Genomic DNA, 22,502 nt, shown 5'->3' with positions numbered 1-22,502 from the left:
GGAATCTAGAACTTTTCATTCTTAGCCCAATTAGAGAGTCATAAGACAAGAATTTTAAACTCAGGAACAAGTTCTCCAAAATGATTGACATTTTTTCATATATTAATTCAACATGTATTAGGTAGGTTGTCAGATATAAGCAAGCTTGAAGGTCACTGAGGATGAATGCTTCCATCATAGTCAACTTTGGACCCTACCTCCTGTTTCCCTGGTAACATTAGAAAGAGAAGCAACACAATTTTTGTATCTTTATGATTTAAAACACTGCATGAACAGGACTTTGTTTATTGGTCCATTAAAAGAAAACTGATTTGTCTTGGTCAAAAGATCAAAATTTGAGTTCTACTTTTGACCTTGGGTGGAAACATGACCTTCTGACATGACTGAAATATACAATATCATCACCTCCCTTAAGAGTTAATCCAACTGGACCCATCAGTCACCTTGTCAGGAGACCACCCCTCAGGAAATATAACTGAAATGAAAACATGCTAAAGAGAGGAGAATCTCATTGATTTCCAATTGAATTCCAATATCCCATTGCTGAGACAATGTACTTGTACACATCAGGACCTCTCTGGCCCCCAGATCTGCTGCTTATAAATCTTAACTGCTGAATCTACCCACTTTTCTGAGTTCTAGCCCCCAAAGGATGATCTTTCCTCATTCCTTATCTTTTCTGGAGTACCAGTCAAAGTCCTAAAAATGTTTTCCCTGACATTCTGGGCATGCTTACTATTTTCAAGAAAAACTCCATCTCTATTTCTTTATCTCTTTTTAGCCTACCATTGCTGACTCTAACTCAAAGGTAGATCTTTCTCTCTCTCTTCCATTTCCCCTTACTGGTGTTTCCCTTTCATTCTAACAAAATGAACCTCAAGCCTCCTTCTAAGTCTGTTTTAAACTTCTTTTCTCAGGGGCTGGAGAGAGAGTCGAGCAGTAAGTACAAGTACAGCTTTTGTAGAGGACCTGAGTGCAGTTCTCCAAACCCACACTGGGAAGTTCACAACTTCTTAGAACTCCAGTGTGAGGTCCATCTGACACCCTCTTCTGTTCTATGTAAGCACCTGCAATCCCACATGCATGTATCTATACACACAAACATAATTAAAAATAAAATATTTTAAAAGCACAATCTCTTGTCAATGACATGAAAACCCACCAAGGAGGACTGTAGGCTGGCAATACTTGCATTTATCTAGTATCTGTTCTGTGCTAGTTCTTCTGGTATACAGCTATCATAATGAGTTAATATAGGACACCTAATAAGGAGTTCCATTGTGTTTCGTTTTACTCCGATGGCAAAGATGGAAGGGCGTGAGATTTCAAGAGAATACGAGCGCCTGTAAATTGCTGTGATAACAAACCCACTGTTAGAACAATGATGAAGACAGTTCCATTAAATGAGGAGGGCAGAGTGAGTCCTGATGATCTAAGCATCTCCCTTCTGCTTCTAGATATGATATACTGGGCATTAAGTTTCCAACACATCAGTATTTGTATTCTTATTTTGTGCATGAGTGTTTTGCCTGTGTGTATTTATAGGTACCATATGTGTGCCTGGTGCCTGGAGAGGTCAGAAGAGGATGTCAGATCTTCTAGGACTAGAGTTATGGATGTTTGTGGGTACTTCAAATTAAAGCCAGGTACACTACAAGAGCAACAAGTGCTCTAAATCTCTAAGTCACCACCCCAGTGTTCCCATCACAAGAATTTTTAAGGATATAATCAAATAATAGCAGATAGTAATTAGAATAAATGAAGAAAATGTCTGATTGGAAAAATGGTACTAAGGGGAAAGAGAGTACCAGAAGATAGGAGAAAGGGATAAACTGAAACAGAATTTTTCTCTGTCCCAGCAGCCAGCTCTTAGAAATCAAAGTGGAGTTCGTTTATATGTGTATGGCTATAGTAGCTGCAGGAAGGCACTCGAAGAAAATGAGCTTCCGGCTGGTATCTTAGTACCTCCTCTCTCACAAACAGAAAAGCCACCCTCAGAAGCCATGAATGCTTCCAGATCAAAGAACCAGGCTTTACAACTGGGGTTATTTTATGTTCATTCAGATAACAAGAAACCCTGAGTTAGGCAGTTACTTCAATTAGTTTAGGTGCAAAATAGCATCATTACAGATTCAGTACCCTTTCATCTTGTTGCTTCTCTATGTACAAAATATGGTTTATTCATGTGCAAAATGACTAGGCAGTTCCAACATTGTAGCCTTGTTTACGGCAAAACAAGGGAGTACGTGATTATATGCTTCTGCACATGGGTCTTCACAAACAAAGCAAAATCTACTTCAGAAATCCTCCCAAAAGACTTCTTGGATTTGACTAGATGGGGTCACATCATTGCCAACTAGTTGCAACAGCGGTTAAGGAATTGACACTTCACTCTGCTTGTGGAAATGGGTAAAGAATATTGGGTGAAGCAAAACATTTATAGATCCTCCTGGAAACTGAAAGCAGACAAGATCGCCAGGCAAAAGTTGGGAGTGTGGGGGTGGGGGTGGGGAGAAGGGGAGAGTGGGAGAGAGAAGGGAGAAGGGAAGGATTGGGAAGAGCTTGGAGAAGTAGGAGGGTTGAGATGGAGGAAGGGCAGATATAGGAGCAGGGGAGAAGATATCTTAATTCAGGGAGCCGTTTTAGGGTTGGTAAGAGACTTGGTTCTAGAGGGGATCCCAGGTGTCCGCGGGGATGTCCTGAGCTATGTCCTTGGGCAGCAGAGGAGAGGGTGCCTGAACTGGCCTTGTCCCACTATCACACTGATGATTATCTCGAATATCACCATAGAATCTTCGTCCAGTGATGGTTGGAGATAGAGACAGAGAGCCTCATCAGAGCAATGGACTGAGCTCCCAAGGTCCAGTTGAAGAGCAGAAGGAGGGAGAACATGAGCAAGGAAGTCGGGACCACAAGGGGTTGGTCCACCCACTGAGACAGTGTGCCTGATCTAATGGGAGTTCACCAAATTTAACTGGACCAGGTCTGAATGAGCATGTGATCAAACTAGACTCTCTGAATGTGGCTGACAATGGGAGCTGACTGAGAAGCCATTGATAAAGGCACTGGGACTTGTTTCTACTGCATGTACTGGCTCTTTGGGATCTTAGTCTGTTTGGATGCACACCTTCCTAGGCCTGGATGGAGGGGGGGAGGGCCTTGGACTTCCCACAGGGCAGGGTACCCTACCCTCTCTAAGACTGGAGGCGGAGGGAGGAGGGGATTGTGGGAATGGGAGGGGAATGGGAAGAGGGGAAGAAGTGGAAATCTTGAATGAAAAAATAAAATTAAAAACAAAACAAAACAAAAGAATATTGGTGAAGAAGAACTCCCCTTTCCTGATGGATCACGTCCTGTGTTGTACTATGAATTCTCTACAAGGCAGCAATTCCTCTTTTCTGGAGACAGTAGCGAACTTCGCCACATTTTATGTTTCACTTTACAATATTTCTATGTTTACAGGAAAGAAAATGACAAGAATCTGACTCTGGGTCACACAAACAGACCCAGGTGTTCTGCTTCACTACATGAATCATTAACTTACTTTCTTTCTAAATTGCAGTATTAGTTAAAGGAGGGGTGCTAGGTGGATTTGGGGCCACTCATTTAATTGCTACAGCATCCCTCTGAGATATAAATTATCCAGCAATGTCACCTGCCCACTCTATCTCAGTGCTCATTAGTGTTTGTCAACATGACACAAAACAGGATTATCTGGGAAGAGGAAGCCTCAATTGAGAAACTGCTTCTATCAAATTGGCCTGTAGGTGTATTTATGTGATTAATGATTGATATAGAAAAACCCAGCCAACTGTGAGCAATGAACATCCCTGGGCATCCCAAGAAAGCAGGCTGAACAAGACATGGGGATCAAGCTAGTAAGCAGTACTTTCCCATGGCTGCTGCATCAACTCCTGTCTCAAGATTTCGGCCTTAAGTTCCTACCATGATGTCCCTGGATGAGAGACTACGGGATGTAAAGTGACATAGCTCTTTCCTCCCCAACTTGCTTTTGGTCATGGTGTTTATCACAGCAATAGAAAGCAAATGAGGCCGTCTCCTTAATTTTCACCACATATTACCTTCTTACTCACCTGCCTCATCCTGTACTCTGGATATAAAAATGTTAGCTTTTACACCCATGATATCTTACTAACATGGTTGTCTAAACATGAGCTGAACAAGGACAACACCAATAGACAAGACAAAGTGGATATGGGAAACCGTAAGAGGCCCCAACCTTGCACAAAGAACTACATGCAACTAGGCTATGCTGAAAGAAGTATTTTCCATTGGGTGGTGGTGGTACACGCCTTTGATCCCAGCACTCAGGGGGCAGAGGCAGGCAGATCTCTGTGAGTTTGAGGCTAGCCTGGTCTACAAGAGCTAGTTCCAGGACAGGCTCCAAAGCTACAGAGAAACCCTGTCTCAAAAAACTAAAAAAAAAGAAAAAAAAAAGAAAGAAAGAAAGAAAGAAAGAAAGAAAGAAAGAAAAGAAAAGAAAATAACTAGTTTTCCTCAGGGAAGGGCATACCAATTAGTTATTCAGTGCACAGTGGTCAGCTCTAAGAACATATATACAAGTAGCATATTAACAAAGCAGATTATATTTATGAATTCATTTTTTATATTCATGTACATATATGCATAGAACAAAAGTGAAAGAGAAAAAGGCATAAATTTGAAATAGGGCAAGTTTGGGTACATGGAGCATGTAGGGAGGAAAGGGGAGAAATAAACAATGTGATTATAATGGAATTTCAAAAATAATATTAAAATAAGATTAGTATTCATTAGTAACATTACTAATATACAACATTTTGAATATTATTGTTAATATTAGTTTTGGGGGTAGAAAACATGGCTCAGTGGCAGAGTATTTAGTAACCATACATGAGACCCTGGATTCCATCTCAAGATAAACATACATATACTACCTTTTTGTTTTCATAGCAGTTTCTGTGTGTATGATAGATTACTAAATATTATAGTGTTTGGCCACAACAATGGCATGTACTCTTCTTTATGTATCAAGACATTAATATTTAACAACCATGAAAAAGGCATGGTTCCCATTTTATAGCCAAGAGATCTGAAAGGCAGCTTGCTGCTGGTCAGGATTCATATCCAGAATTTGGCATTTAAAACAAACAAGAAAACTACACTCTTCCCATACACTAGTCTCCTCTTACAGGCTCTGTGCCTATTAAATTGCTCTGCTCAGAAAGAACACTGCATTTGTGAAAGCTGTGCAAAGCCATTCTGAGCACACTCAAAGGTAAGCCTCAATAAACAAAAGTGCTTTCTTTTGCTGGCCAAGTTCTACTACACAGCATCTTCCCAGGGTGAATCTTGTCATAAACTGTCTCATGACAAATAGTGGCACTCTCATTCTAATGCATTTCATAGAGATTGTGATTAGTTTTCAGATCAAAGCCTTTATTAAAGGATCAACATTCCCTCTGAGAATTGGAAAAAAAGGGTGAATCTGGATTTGAACCAAAGGAAAAGACTCTTTGATAGAAGTACCACAAAACAGCATTGCAGCTATTTCTTTCCAGATGAAGAAGTTTTTATAATTTCTGCCAATTTCGTGTTTGGAAATTGTCATGAGAAGAGAAGGCAATCTGAAATTCGAACATATATAGATGGCATAAAGTAATCCCTAGCTGCATAAAACTCAGCAACTAGTAATATACTAGGAGTTCCAACAAAACCATGTGAAAAGGTAGACAGCTAACATCTTTCCGAGATTCATGTCAATGTGATACAAACTAGAATCATTTGGGAAGTCTCTCAAGTGGCAAAAGGCCTTCATTAAGATTCACCTGTAGGCAAGTTTGTAGTGAGTTTTCTTAATTAATAATTGATATGGGAGGTCCCAGCCCATTGTGGAAGGTAGTTCTGGGGTACATAAGAAAGTGAACTGAGCAAGCCCCAAGGAACAATTCAGTAAGCAGCATTCCTCCATAGCCTCTGCTTTGATTCTTGCCTACATGTTCCTCCACAGAAATCTGATAGAGTGATCTGATAATTGTAAAATCAAATAAACCCATTCCTCCACAAGTTGCTTTTGATCACTGAATTTTTACCCAGTAATAAAAACTCTAAGAAAGTTGACACTCCACCCCACCCCACACAAATAAGTAAATGAGTAATAATACAGTAGAATTAATGGAAAAGGATAAAACCACAGAAATGTAAGGAAGAGTGTCACTAATGCCCTATCAGTATAAAAAAGAACCCAGAGAATCATTAATGACATTCAAGATACATAAATTTGAAAGCTATATGATTACTGACAATATTTAATAACCATTTTGTTTACAGTGTGGATGGTATTCTGCAAGGCTTATGTGATTCTCCTTATATATCCATTTATTTGATCTTGGGAATTAGCTTTGTTTTTCATATTATATCTTTAGAAAAATTGTTTAATAACAGAGCCAAGAATGAGGCACTTTTAAATGCAGATACTTTAGAAAAAATGTTTAAAACTAAAGAAAGTTTTGCCTAAATGGGGATTACAAATTGTTCCTGAAAAGTACAGAGAGGAGATTCTGTCAATTACTTAGGTTATAAAATAGATTTACAAAAAATTAGAATACAAAAGACACAAATTAAGAGAGACCAATTACAGACTCTTAATGACTTTCAAAGATTGTTAGGAGACATTTCCAGTCTACAACCGGCTGTTCGGATAACACCTGATCTAACAATTCATTTAAACAAAACCATAGATGATGACAAAGACTTGAATAGTCCAAGAGACTTAACAGCTGAAACCAAGAAAGAATTAAAGGTTGTTGAAGAGAAATTACAGGAGGCTCATGTTGATAGGGTGTATGCAAATCTTAATTACATTCTAGCCATATTGTCTTCCAAAATTTCCCCTACAGGAATTTTAATGCATCTGGTATGAGACAGAAAGAAGAAATATTTTAGAAAAAAAATTGTTTTCCTCCATACATATTTTCTTTATATCACATCTTTCATTGAATATATGTCAATACAAATAATGTTTAAGTTTTCCACAATAAACAGTAGATTTTCCTGCAGTAATCTTTGAAGTTTCTGGGGAGAAGATGGGGCCCCACAATAACAACAACAACTCCATCTGGCATCATACTGCATCATGATGCTGATAGTGCTACTTTAAGACCAGTTTTTGGTACCAGCTGCTCAAGATGGCTCTAATTTGGTCAGCTGAAATGATGTACCTTTTTACAATGTTCTGGCCAAAACTCCAAATAAAAACTTCAAAAAACCCTATCAACTACTCAGCGACCATTTGCAATTATACCAATTATATATCTTGAAACTTAACCATCATTTTACTTTCATAGGATCCCATAGAAAGAACATCGCCCCCCATGACAGCTGAAAGTAATTTTAGAAGACGACGACCTTCTCCCAACAAAGTTTGTCCTCAGGGGTAGGGACATCAATTAGGGGTTAATTATAATTGGTATGGCATTGGGGTGAAAAATTATGTAAGCTCAGAGATCTCTTTGAAAAGGGGGGAAATTGAATGGAATAATAGGCAGCACCAATCTATTCCTGAGAAAACTTTGAACACTGAAGACACTCCACTTGGAGATTGTTTTCTTCTTGGCAAAACTGGCTTTTGGGCAAGGAACTGCCCATGCCTCAACCACTGACAAAATGCACAGTATCTGGCCTGGACAAATAGGATACAAGAAAAAAGTCTGTCAAACCTTGACAAGACAGGGTAAGACAGTTTTGAAAATTTTTCCTGCCTCTGAAAATGGTCTGTTATTTACTCTAGACCTTAGCCAAAGTTGGTTGTTTCAACATGGCAAATGAGACTTTGGGTGATTACCCAGGTAGCCAGTTGTCTTTGTCATTTGTTGCACATTTTGGAAGTTGTTTGATTGCACTTTCTGCTTACTCAAGTAATATTACGTCCCTTCTCAGGTCTTCAGTGAGGTTGAAGATTCGATAGTCATAGTTACTTTCCTCTTATGAATTAGCCAAACCATTTCTAATAGAAGACTTAGACTCCTTAGGATAGAACAATTATTGAAACATTTAGCATATGTTCCTAGCTTAATATAGTTTATTGTGGTTGTAAAATTCTAATTTTTATACTTGATATCTGCTCACTCAATTTGTGCTACATACTATTCTAAGTGACAAAAGGTGCCAAATATTAAGTTCTTGGTAGAACCTCTTCATTTTTCTGTGGGACTCATAAACAGTTTGAGTTCCATTTAGAAACTAGTATTTTCACACTGTGATCTCTTATTTTTTTATAAATTTATTTATTTATTAAAGATTTCTGTCTCTTCCCTGCCACCGCCTCCCATTTCCCTTCCCCTCCCCCAATCAAGTCCCCCTCCCTCGTCAGCCCAAAGAGCAATCAGGGTTCCCTGCCCTGTGGGAAGTCCAAGGAACCCCCACCTCTATCCAGGTCCATTAAGGTGAACATCCAAACTGTCTAGGCTCCCACAAAGCCAGTATGTGCAGTAGGATCAGAAACCCATTGCCATTGTTCTTGAGTTCTCAGTAGTGATCTCTTATTTTTAATTATGCTTATGTATGTGTCTATGTGTGGATATATGCATGTGAGTGTTTGTGCCCAAGGAGGTAGGAGGTGACAGATCCTCCTGAAGCTAGAGTCACTGGCAGTTGAGAGCCAGTCAGTGTGGGTGCAGGGACTGGAACTCAGGTCCTCTGCACAAGCAGTACACACTCAACTCTTGAGCCGTCTCTCCAGATTCCCTCATGCTGTGATTTCTGCTAATGCGCTAAGAATCTTATTGAAAAATTCTCCTAAGATTAAAATAAAATGTTTACCAGGCTAGAAGTTCAGTCCCACATTTCTCTGAGATTTCTATGGAGGCAGTAAGTCTTCAGGCTTTAGGAAAGGTCAAACTAATTTCATTCTTAGTGGTAGAGTAATAAGATTTGATTAAAAAAACATTCTTGCAGATTAAATATTTATAGAGTATTAAAAGAATATTATTCTTTGCACTTATTGGCCTCCTTGACTTCCAGGTTGAAAAAATTACTCCTGAAAATAAATTAAATTCATTTGAACCAAATGTTTACCTTATTTGTTTTTTTCTAATTTTTCTCCTTCCTTCTCTTCCCGCAGGACTAAAATGAAAGAATGACCCTTCAGATAAAGGAAAAAGGCAGTTTCTCAGTTGTGGTGGTGTAGGGTGATTGATGGTACAGAGTTTAAACTTGCTTAGTGTAGAGAGAGCCCGCCTTTTGGGGGCGGGATGGCCTCGGGCAAATGTTTACTGATAAATTGGGGCGCGCAGACGCTGTGGCCCGCTTCCTGTTTCCTGTTTCTATTCATCGCTGGAACTCCGGTTGCGTGAGTGTGCTATTTACATTAAAGTTGTATAAACTTATACCAATTTGTCTGTATTAATCCGATCCGCCTTCATTTCCGATCCGCCTTCAGCTTAGTGGCCCATTTCAGCAGAACTAGACATGCAGAGCAAAACAATAAACTTGCACTTCAGTTTTTCAGTCACCATATCGAGAAGATCAACTTAAAGAACTTTTTGTCAGTTTTTAGTGTTTGATAAAAGTCATAGTAACTTTGGATAATGGCATACAGCTTACGGGTCAGAACTATCAGTAAATGCCAGGCTGAAGTAATATTTTCTGTTCTGTTCCTTTTACTGATGGGAGTGGTAATATCATGAGTGTGTTTTCAACAGGATCCTCAAAATGGCTATAATCACCACCAAAATCTCTGTTATGGAATGTTTGCAGGCATGGCATGGCCACTGCTGCACTCACAAACTTCATTCAGACAGCTTTGGTTATCAACAGGAAATCTACACTAGATTGGAACCATTTATCCATTCATTTTCTGTTGTGGAGGTGGGAGTGGGTTCACAAAACCCTCTGCACCCCTGAGAATTTATAAACAGCTTGCAGTTGCTAACGGAGAGAACTCATGAGGCTACCCATTTTCCAGAATATACGGTCAGTTGAAGGTTGCTGGGGAGGAGGGAAATTCACAAACATATGTAACAGCTTCCTTCATCTTTACAGCAGGTGCTATGAGGAATAATGATATTGTTACTGTTTTGTTGATGAAGAATCTAAATCAGAGAAATCGGGAGTAGTAGTAGCCAGTTCTTCTATTAGTGGAACAAAATTACCTGAGATGAAAAAATGAAAAAGAAGGGGATTTCTTTCAATGGCTGCTTGACTCTGTTTTTTAGAGATTGTAAAAATACATGATAACACGATCATGTAGGAAGGGATGCGTATACACCTTCTGGTGGTCAGAAAGCAACAAACCAGGGTCATGCTTTCAGTGACTAAAATTTCTAACTAGATCCTACCTCTTAAAGATTTCACCCCTTCCCATTGAGACATTGTCTTCAACATATGAACCTTTGGGTAGCACACTAGATCTATCAGGTTTGAATGTATGATGTCAATCTATGGATTTATATGTTTGAAAACTTGGTTCCCAGATGGTGGCATTGCTTTGACGGTTTATATAGGCTTCCTAGGTTTAAGGTTTAACTGCTGAATGTAGATTTGCACAGGTGGAAGTTGAGAACTCTAAGGGCCAGCTCTGCTTTTAGTCTGTGTTTCTGCTTCCTGGATTGCTAGGACACGATATCATCATCATCATCGTCGTCATCATCATCATCGTCATCATCATCCTTTCCTTAGCATGATGGATGGCATTCTCTGAACTGTAAGCCGAGGTAAATTCTCCCCCCCTCACTTGCTTGTACAGTTACAGCAATGTAAAAGTAACACTGTAGCAAGTTGCTCAATGACACAATGGGACATTCCAGAGTTGGGGAGTCTTTCTTCTTTGCTACTAGGTTGGCTCATTAACATTCTATTATTTGATTATTTTCATCCTCTTCTCTGGCTAAATGGTATAGTGCTGAAGCCATTTTCAAATATTTGGGCTCCTTCTGGAAAGTCATAAAAATCCCTGGTCAGTAACTGTCTAGTGTGACTGTCACATCACCAATCAAAATTATTGCAGTCAAAAGGGCAAAACAAAAAACATGCATTACCTTATTCTCTTTTCTTCCACTTTTTTCAAATATTCATCTCTCTTTAGGACTCCCAGGATCATTTCCTTCTCATGGTCTAATAAAAATGACAGATTGATGAACTCTGAGTTCTTAGACATGGTATTTCCACAGCAGTTTGGTGTGGCAGTGCTTGAATCTTCCAGAAGGCAAATGGATATTTACTATTGTTAAGGTTCTCCCTGGCCAGCCCAGAGTCGCAGCGGTTCAGTTAAGAGGGTTTCTATAAGGTCTCCACAGATTTGCTGACGAGTGCTGGGTATTCTTTCAGGTTACAGAGAAAGCATATTATACTGAGATTACAGTCCATGAAAGTCATTGTTTGCACTGAAAAACTAATTCTCTAAAGGCTTTGCTGTGGTACCCAGTCAGCAGCTAAGACTCACTAATGATGCTGAACTTTGATCTCTCAAAAGCTTCAGAGCAGGATTCAATTCCTCTGGGCCAAGAATGTAGAAAACACTGAAAAGTTGGAAAAAATAAAGATGAGAAAAGTTAATTAGGCCATATCATACATAGCACCCGCTCAGTTATTTAATTTTTGAAATATTGGTGTACCTAGCTTGAGCACAACATTCAAATTAATAAAAATACATAGACCTTGTGTGTGAGAGAGAGTATGTGTTGTGTGTGTGTGTGTATGTGTGTGTGTGCATGTGTGTGTGCATGTATTTAGTACTAGTCACAGTTCTAGGTAGTCACTGGATATGTTGGAACACACTGCCTCCAGGTAGAAGAAACAACCATGTTGAGGAGGAGATGCACTTAAACTACTTGTCTTGACAACATAAGAAGGTCACCAGGCTCTAGGTCATGTCCTTAACTTAGTTTTGTACCTGGATTCTCTTTTTATAACCCCCTAAAATTATAATTATTACAGTGTCTGCCAGATTTGGGGATTGCTACCATCCTAAAATACTGTACCTCAGGGTTCCCTCACACCTATGAACTATGAGCTACATAGTTTCCTTGGTTCTTGCCAGGCTTCTAGAAATAACTATATACCTATTCAAAGGCAAGGCTGCTATGGGACAGCCAAACTAATCATGGTGTCAAACTGACCTAAAATATACTAGTTGATTCAAGAGAAAAGGATCTTTTTCAGAGCCTCTGTAACTTTTCAAAGCCATTAATGTATTGTACTCGGTGTGCACCAACCAGAACACTGCTCTAATGACTCCAAATTGAAATCATTCCTACAGACCAAGAAGTAGCTCCATTTAAGGAAATGTCCCAGGTCCTTCCAGACTGGATTTACTGGAGGCCTTTTGTCAAGCCGCAAGGACTATTACATTAGACTTCAGAGATTAGAAATGAAGAGGAGGCAGCAAGGTCAAGGACAAGGGAGGCCCTACAGAAAACACAATGTGTGGCATAAGTGCCAGTGTCAGTTGCTGTCTCCCTAGAGAAAGTACACAATTTGCTTTTTCATCCTTGTGTATCTCGTCTGTTTTTAAGCTGAAATGGAAAAAATAATTGGAAATTCAGTGACTTTTAGTCCAGGTTTACTTGCAACATACTTTATACCTAAAATGTCAAATTTCATATGCCCTACATGCATATTTTACAGAATGGATTTTTTAAAATATGCAAGAGGTTGGAAATGCTTGAAGTAAATTAATAGTTAAGCATGTCTTGACATGCAGATAGAAGTCTGCCCTCTTAAAATCTATGAGTTTATACTGTGAGTGAATCAAAGAAGAGAAGGCCGACGAGATGAAATAGTAAAGATGCTTGCTACCAAGCCTGATCATCTGACTTTGGTCTCTATGACCTACATGGTGGAAGAATTGAACTGACTCCAGTGAGTTGAACTCTGACCTCTACGTTCACATGCTGCATGCATCCACCCACTCACTCATGCACTCAATAAATAAATAAATAAATAAATAAATAAATAAATAAATAAATGCACACAAAAGTTGATAAAGGAAAGGAAGTAAACTATAAAAGTGAGAAAAGAGGGGAATTTAGAGAATTCAACAGAAACAAAATTGAATTGACAGAAAGTAATTTAAAATATGATCCTTTTGTCTGTATGTGGACTAATACACTAATATATTAGTACCTGGGTTGGCATATAAAATGGTGACCAAAGAGATCGTAAGTAGTCAAAATTTCATCAAGAAAATCAGGATATTTCTCTGGAAGGCAGGACTGGACAGTGATTACAGTTTAGTAAGAGAATCTTACTGAAGATACTGAGAAACACAAGGTGAAAGAAAGAAGATGGTGAGTCTGGGCATAGTTAAGGGAGACTAAACTGAGCTGCAACTAGTTTACCTAACTATGTGTCAATTTATAAAACCTTTCTTCAGCTAGATTGTAGCTCTGCTTTAGGAATCCTTTACTACCAACGCCCTTTAACAAAGAAAAATGAGAGAGAGAAAATGAGTTATCTATTCTAATCCTTTTTTTAAAACACACTCTGAATACTAGTCAAATTAGAAGGGATAAACTCATTTATACATTATTCTTACTTCCTTTTGTAGCTAGAGTTTTTGGCTTACAAACTTCAAATGTGTTTTCCTCTCTGTGTGGTTAATAGCCTTGATGAACTGGGCTAATTTCTTCTGTTTGGGACATTGGTCACTTTGGACATGTAATTAACTCCAGTGTTCTACAAAGATGTTACATCAGTAATTACCACAGCTTCAAATAGACACAGGAGTCTTTTTTAAGTATCTGTTTCAGACAACACACAGTAGAAAATAAAAAGGGCTAATAATGTCTAAGTTAAAAAAATAGGTATGTCTGAGTATACGTCATTAAAATCTATTTTATTTGAAAACAATCTTTCTCCTTTCCCCCTCTCCCTCTGTGTACGTATGTATGTATGTATGTATGTATATATATATATATATATATATATATATATATATATATATTTGTGTGTGTCCTTGGAGGCCATAAGTGAGTGTTATATAGTGATATTTTATTTGTGTTTTAAAATAAAGCCTACCTGAAGATCAGAGTGTAGAGTCTTCGGTTTGGTAGAGAGTATTGCAGTCTGCAGTCACACTGAGGACAGGATTGCCCCTTTGTTTGTCTGAGCCTTGGTAGAGGTAAGAAGTCCATAGTGGCTTAGCTGCTTTGCTTTTCTGATCTTCAGTTTCAACCTCAATATCTGTCTCTGGGTGTTTATTAGTCGTGCTACATCTGGCACTCAATGTTTGGGGTATGAATTCACAAAAGAGCCATTTGCTTATGACTTTGTAGCCACTGGCAGAGATTGGAGTTACATATGGCTAGAGTCACCACCCTACCGCTAGTTTTTATTTTCTTCTCTCCTGGTGGGCTTTCCCTGAACCCTCTTCTCAGGCTGTTGCCAAACTAAGTTGCTGCCTTGAAATTCAGTCAGGCTTTTACTATTCTACACAGCAGCAATAAGCCTCATATCTTCATCATCATTGGTGGCAAATTTGGTGAGAAAACTAGAAATTATTTAAGGGAGGAATTAGTTAAAAGGGAAAGCTTTTTTCCATATTAAAAAATGGGAAGCATGAGTATGATGAGAAAGTTGTCTGCATGATTATGCAATGCATATTTTTAAAATGGAACAACTAAATCATCTTAACTGGGATTGACGTACAGTTAATTATCATTTTGATAATCCTTGTCATTTTGATAATTCTTGGTTTATCTCCTAAAATGTTGTTTGGTTTGATTGCCAAGATAAAGACCTGAGAAAAACTTAATAAAACAGATCACAGAATATTTAAATCCAGAAAGAGGAATTTAATGGAGAACCAAATTCAGCATTGCATTATAAGTTAGAGAGGAACATCCTAAGGTTTTCAAACAACCAACCTTATTACATCCAGTAACCTTACAGGAATTGCCAAATGATAGAGGCTTTGTAAGACCTAATTCGACTCCTGTGCCAATGTTAGATTTAAGGAGATTCAAGGAATTGATAGTCTCATAAGTCATGCATTTGCTTTTATGAAGCAAATATTCAACTTGTGATCAGTTTGTAATAGCATTATCCCTAAAGACTGGATAGACTTGTTTGAAGCTGTTTTAGAGCCCGGACAATTACAATGGAGCATCTGGTTCAGAGAAGAGGCTAAGATTATTGAACAATGGAGTAAAGCTAGAGGTATGGAGATCTCCCAAGATCAAATTCTTGGAAAAGGAGACTATGCTACTATAAAAAGGAAATCTTTGTATGATGACCCTGTCCTCACTTATACTGTGCAGCAGCTTAGAATGCTTGTCACAGAATTGGAGAAGTAGGAAAGAAAATCAAGTCATTTACTAAAGTTATACAGCCCCCCACAAGGAAGCCTTTACAGATTTTTTTTTTTGGTTTTTCGAGACAGGGTTTCTCTGTGGTTTTGGAGCCTGTCCTGGAACTAGCTCTTGTAGACCAGGCTGGTCTCGAACTCACAGAGATCCGCCTGCCTCTGCCTCCCGAGTGCTGGGATTAAAGGCGTGCGCCACCACCGCCCGGCTACAGATTTTTTTAAACAAAGATTGACTTCAACACTAAATATAATGATACCAAATTCAGAAGCTAGACAAATAATAATTGAATCTCTGGCTTTTGAAAATGCTAATTCTCAATGTAAAATAATAATTAGGCCTTTAAGAATAAAGTCAGCACCCTTGGAGGATTGAATCTGAAATACAATCAGTATTGAATCTCATAAGTCATAATGACTCTTAGATAGGAGAGGTGATTTCCAGAGGTCTGAGGAGAAATCGAAATGTCAAGTGTTATAATTGTGGCAAACGATGTTGCCTTAAAAGAGTTTAAGGAGGGAAATGGGAGGCGGTGGCGGGGAGGAGGCAGAAATCTTTAATAAATAAATAAATCTAAAAAAACAGGAAAAAATAAATTAAGTGTAAAAAAACCCACATTGTTTTTGGCAAAAAAAAAAAGAATAAAGTCAGCACCCTTGGAGGATTGAATCTGAAATACAATCAGTATTGAATCTCATGAGTCATAATGATTCTTAGATAGGAGAGATGATTTCCAGAGGTCTTAGGAAAATAGAAATTTCAAGTGTTATAATTGTGGCAAACGATGTTGCCTTAAAAGAGATTGTAGCCAAGCAACGCATTTAATCCCAGCACTCAGGAGGCAGAGGCAGGTGGGACTCTGTTAGTTAAAGGCCAGCCTGGTCTACAGAGAGTTTTTCAGGACAGGCTACAAAGCTACACAGAAAAACTCTGCCTTAAAAAAAGAATTGTAAGCAGTGCATTCCTAGAAACAATGTTTTTCTTAAGCATAATCCAAGCAGAACACCCTTCCCTTCTTGATTATGAAGAAGACCTGGCAAAGGTAGGTATTAAACTAATAAACATAGATCAAGAAGAGATATTCAAGATAATCATTTGTCATCAGGAAACTCCTTGAGGGGTCTCTTATAGGTCTCTATGACAAATGTGGTTCAGTTATTTCCTGTCATCATGGAGAAAATTCCTTCCCAAAGAAATTAAAAAGCCTATTGCCTATTGTAAGAAACCATACTGCTTTTGATGATGGAATAGCAATAGAAGACAAAACAAAAATTTCAGGAGAAATCCTAAGTCAAAATTGATAGATTATATTAGGAACCTCCCCAAAGTTAAGGTTGGGGAAGGGTTTGTTTTTGTCTCTTCAGTAAAATAAAAGCAAACATCTTGAGAAATTTAAGACATTTGGAAAAATAAGCATCCAAAGCAGAAGGGAGAATTACCCAGAAAAAAAACCACCAAGAAAAGAAATATTCTGACTTAATGCAATCTCTGAACTCTCCAAAAAGATGATGGGATCCTATAACAATGATTCCTCCAGGATTATGATGACACCACAAGCTGAAAAACACTACCTATAGATTGGCTTTGGATTACAAATTGTTCAGAACAATTTTGAGGTGGCTAGCTGAGATGATCCAGCCTCACAGACTACTCTAACCAGGTCTTGAGACACTTTCCCATTACACAGAGACTGGATAACAAATGATAAAGTTACCTCTCCCAGGATTTGACAATTAACCAAAATTCTTCTTTTAAGAATCTCCTAAAGATACCATCACCCCCAGGCAGCAGGAAAAATATTTAAGAATATGATGCCCACATTCCCAAGAGGTAGGGTGGGTGGTTTTTGATCTTTCATTGGGTTGTGGATATTTGTCATTGTTTAGTGTTTTGGTTACAAACTATTATCAGTTACAGTGAGGAAGAAAGTTGAACAAAGGAGATTAGATAGTTCTTGTTTTGAAAAGAAAAAAAGGGAGATACCAATATGTTAGGATAAAGGGGTAGATTATTGAATCTACTTTGAAATGAAAAAAGGGAAGATATAGATATGATAAGGTAAAAAGTTAAATTATTCGATCTATTTTTAAAAAGCACTACTAGTTTTTAAATATTTTACACTGGATTGGACTTTAGTATATTATTTACAAATTTTGTAGATGGATACAAATTTGAAATTACTTTTGCTAAAACATACTTCATATACATTTATAATATTGTTCATTGTATTGTACCTATACAACTCATTTAACGGTGTAGTGCAAATTTCTAGTTCTTAACAATTATTATTACCAACTGCTTAGGATAATAAGGAAATGCAGGTTAGTAATTAGTCATGTATTATAATTAAACTTGTGGCTATATTTGGTATGCTTTTTAGGTCAAACAGAAATATATTTTAAATAGACGGGTTGTCTTCAAACACTTCAGAGATCTACAGAATATGGCATTTAAAATGTTTTTATAACATGAGTTCGCTTTTATGAAACTGAGACGTGTCTACCCCTGGCAGCACCAATCAACTTCAGAGAAGATAATGGACATCGAAGAAACTCCATATGGAGTTTACTTTCTTTGTGGGAAAAGTAAGCCACTGGGCAAGAAAATGCCCTTGCCTCAACTGATGACAGTATGCTGTCCTAATTGGATAAGCAGGACACAAAAGACACGGTGGGACAATCCTTCAAAAACCCTGCTTCATAGAATAGTTTGTCAAATATTCTAGTCATTTAGGCTGAAGATGGATGCCCCAGCATTTCAGAGGAACCTTGGGTGATTGTCCAGGTAGCCAGCTGTTTATGTCATTTCTCACATGTTTTGAAAGTTGCTTGCTCACACTTCCTGTTTACTTAGGCAACATTTCTTCCTTTTTGTGTTTCTGATAGAGTTGAGGACTAGATAGTGTTGGACCCTAAAGTCCAATTACCGAGGAGGAGTTGCCCCAAGAAAACACTCTCATACCACAGTTGATGTAAAAGCAAGAGAATTAAATTAATTCTGTCACGACAGGGTCTTTCAGCATTTGGGAAGCCAAAATACCCAGAATACCTGGTACGGGCTACTTTTAAAGTAAAAAGCCACAGAAACAAGGGGGGAGTCTGGAGGTTGTTTTTCCAACTGTTAGGATTGGCTGATTCAAAGGGCTACTAGCAATGATTAGTCTAAGTCATGGTGAGAGAGTGGTTGCTAGATCAGGTGGGGTAAGGGGGAAACATCTGTGAGTCATCCTAACCGTATCCGAGGAACTGAGTCAATATCCCCTGACCAAGGCTGAGGAACGGAGTCAACATCTAAGGGTTATCTTGCCCCAATTTCAATAACTGAGTTCTGTCTGGAGAACATCCACAAGGACACAGAGAGATAGAAAATCCTCAACATTCCAGTATGTGCATGTGAAGTTGTTAGGTCCTTGGTTCCCAGGGGAGGGGGAGAGCACTACTGCAGGGAGGCCTCAGAAATGGCCTCAGAGTTGTCAGAAATGGCCTCAGAGTTGTCAGAAATGGCCTCAGAGTTGTCAGAAATGGCCTCAGAGTTGTCAGAAAGAGTTTTACAATAGTTATACTTTCCTTTGATTACCACACTCAGAAAAGAAATTAACTAAAGAAGTATAAAGTATATAAGGTTGAGAGATATTAAAAGATAGTTTTGGATGGTAATTCAAGCTATGATAGAAACTAAATTAGGTAGCAGACTTTGGACTCACCAAGATAGGATAGATAATGGAGTATTTTCTCTCACTTTGTCAAATGCAAATGGATTAGACATTGTTGATGTACTTACTGCCTGTACATATTGTATATATTTATTGTACTTATTGTATATATTTTTATATTAGTTATGCCTTTATTTTAGACAAAAATGGAAAATACAGTGATAATTTATTTGTGTTTTAATAAATAAAGCTTTCCTGAAAATCGGAGTACAGAGCTAAACCACTAGAGGCCAGAGAGTGGTGGCACACACCTTTAATCCCAGGAGTCAAGGCCATCCTGGAATACACAAAATTGAATCCATCTAAAAAGAGACAGAGAGTTCACACAAAGGTACTTTCGGCACTTGGGAGTCACAGACATTTAATCCCAGCACCAGGGAGGTAGAGACAAGAATGATATAGCTGGGCAGAGAGAGGTATATAAGACAGGAGGAGATAAGAACAGGGCAGCTGAAGTTTAGTGGAGAGAATTGCAGTTTGTACTCATGCTGAGGAGAGGATTGCCCCTTTGTCTGAGCCTTGGTAGAGGTAAGAGCTCTCTAGTAGTTGGCTGCTTTGTGTTTTTAATCTTCAACTTGAACCCCAATATCTGTCTCTGGGTTTTTATTACTTGTGGCTACATAATTGCTACAATGTTATATCCCTGAGAATCAGAGTTACAGATGTCTGTGAGCTTCCCTATTTGGGTGCTGGGAAGAGAGTTTGGGTCCTCTGGAAGAGCAGAAATTGTCCTTAACCTCTGAGCCTTCTCTCCAGCTCCATTATTAATTGCTTTAAGTTGAGCTTTAAAATAAAATGTTTATGAGTGTTTTGTTAGTATAAAATTAACAAAAAATAAACTAATCTCTTCTTTGCTAGAGGGGATTCCAGGTATCCACGGGGATGTCCCCAGCTAGGTCCTTGGGCAGCAGAGTAGAGGGTGCCTGAACTGGCCTTGCCCCACTATCACACTGATGATTATCTCGAATATCACCATAGAGTCTTCATCTGGCGATGGATGGAGATAGAGACAGAGACCCTCATCAGAACAATGGACTGAACTCCCAAGGTCCAGTTGAAGAGCAGAAGGAGGGAGAAGATGAGCAAGGAAGTCAGGACTGCTAGGGGTTGGTCCACCCACTGAGACAGTGTACCTGTTCTAATGGGAGCTCACCAAGGCCAGCTGGACGGGAACTGAATGAGCATGTGATCAAATTGGACTCTCTGAATGTGACTGAAAATGGGGGCTAACTGAGAAACCATTGATAAAGGCACTGGGACTTGTTTCTACTGCATACACTGGCTTTTTGGGACCCTAGTCTATTTGGATACAAAGCTTCCTAGGCCTGGATGTGGGGGCAGGGTGCTTGGACTTCCCACAGGGCTGGGTTCCCTGCCCTCTCTTAAGAAGGGAGGGGGAGGGAGGAAGGGGAGTAGAGGAGCAGAATGGTAATGGTAGGAGGGGGAGGAAGTGTAAATTTTTGAATGGAAAAGTAAATTTAAAAAAGAAAAAATAATAATGCAACATTTCCCCCATTTTCATTGACAACTGACACAAGCTCTGAAATTGGTCAATAATGGTCTCTCAGCAACTAACTAGAGATAACTGTTAAACGTTTGCTCTCTGAGTCCATGTCTGACTTCCTTGCATGTGCTTTCTCTCCTCCAGGCTCATGCCTTCATATTTTTGGTGCTGGGAATACAAACATGAAACACTAGGCCTTTCACATGCTAGTTAAGTGCTCTATTACTCTGATATAAATCCTAAACCTCATTTCCTTTACTCTTAACAGTTTAAGTTGTTTCATCTGCTTTGCAACCCTTTTGCACCTGGTCCTTGACTATTCCTCTCTCATGTATCTATTTTCTAGCTGCATTCAACGTTTCATTTCTAAAGAAGCAATAACATTTTATTTTTTTACTTTTTGGTGAGTCAAAGACATAAAAATCAAAGTAAGACTGTTGGGATATGGAAGGGGATCAGTGGTAGTGGGAAGGGGACAAGAAAGGGTAAGGGGTGACAAGTATGATACGGAATTGCATAGAAGGAAATGTCATAATTAAATCCATTGTTGAAATATATGAAAAGGAAGTCATGACCTTCCTTGCCTTCACCTCTTCCTACTTGCCTGCTTAGGAGTATAAACTAATAGTTTCCAAACATGCCCATTGTAATCCCCAGACCTATTCATACATTACCTTATATAGCAAAAAGTAATTTGCAGATGGGATTAAATCAAAGGTTCTGAGATGGAAAAATTAGTGTGGATTGTGTAGTGGACTCATCACAATCTCCAACATCGTCACAAAGGGGTAAATAGCTGGATTGATAGTGTACACCTGTAATGGGGTCACAAGTTTAAGGCCAGCCCTCACAACTATTTAAGGACATATAAAACACCAGAAAAAAAGTTAGCTGGGTGGACAAAGATTAATTTTTTTATCTTCTACTGGATATAGTTCAGTAATAAAACGCTCTCCTAGCATATGCAAAGCTCTCTTGGTTTCATCAAGAAAGGGAACACACATATTAGAATCGGAAAATTAGTTGTGACAGGACAGAAGTTGGAGTGATGGGCTTTTGAATAACTTCATGAATGAGAAGAAAGATTCAAAGTGTTGGGGAAATGCCCAAATAAACACTGGATTATATGGTATTTCATCATGAAAAAGTACACGGTCTATGATAGATGCACTGTAATGCTACTGGATTTACAGTGTGGCGTACCACTAAAACTATTGTATATGCCATTGTGGTGCCCCACAGCATGGATGGCCCATCACTTTCACCTGGTATTTTAAACCCTGGAAGCTCTCCTCTTGATTCACATCACAGGAATTGGCTCACTGAAAACTAGTGCATTTTTCTAAAGGAAAATTCAAAACTAGACCTGGTAACACACATAGCTGTAATTCCAGGTACCAGGGAGTCCAAAACAGGAGCATCACAAATTTAAGATCTACCTTGGCAACTTCATACACGATATTTTGATCACATTGTTCCCTCACTAAGCACTTCCCTGATTCTTCCCCCACCAAATTTCATGTTATTTTTCTTTCTTAAAAAAACAAATACAAGCAAAACACCCCCCCAAAAAAACCCCACAAACATTGAGTCCATTTTGTGCTGTCCACATGAAGCATGTCCTGGTGTGTCATTGAAATACCCAGTGGCACTCCATTGAAGAAAACTGATTTTCTCTCTTCCAGCAGCCATCAATTGCAAATAACTTCTTGGTTAGGAACACAACCTTGATTCTACTTCCCCTTCTCTCTATTGTGGTTTTGTCTGGTATTTACAGGTCTTGTGTATGTTGTCATAATCTCTGTGAATTCTCAAGTACATCAGCCTTGTTATACTAGAGACTGCTGCTGCTTGGAAGAGGGTAAGTATATGATCAAAATATAGTATGTGAAATGATGTGGGAATGATTTCTTATTAATAAAGAAACTGCCTAGGCCCATTTCATAGGCCAACCCTTAGGTAGGCGGAGAAAACAGAACAGGAT

At 38.7% G+C, this 22,502-nt stretch overlaps 1 protein-coding gene across 2 annotated transcripts in view; it reads right to left on the bottom strand.

Annotated features, from left to right (window-relative positions):
• The window catches only part of Sytl5 (synaptotagmin like 5), a 303,531-nt gene that overhangs the window by 78,632 nt on the left and 202,397 nt on the right, over positions 1 to 22,502 (bottom strand). For both annotated transcript variants that reach the window (XM_026782244.1, XM_026782245.1), the window contains exon 2: positions 11,037 to 11,516. In XM_026782244.1, the coding sequence (XP_026638045.1) occupies positions 11,037 to 11,155 (119 nt within the window). In that variant the 5' untranslated portion in view covers positions 11,156 to 11,516. The remainder of the gene's footprint in view (positions 1 to 11,036; positions 11,517 to 22,502) is intronic.

Source organism: Microtus ochrogaster, chromosome 10 (assembly GCF_000317375.1).
Source record: "Microtus ochrogaster isolate Prairie Vole_2 chromosome 10, MicOch1.0, whole genome shotgun sequence".
In the NCBI taxonomy this organism is placed as follows: Eukaryota; Metazoa; Chordata; class Mammalia; order Rodentia; family Cricetidae; genus Microtus; species Microtus ochrogaster.
This window is presented reverse-complemented; position numbering and strand designations above follow the sequence as displayed.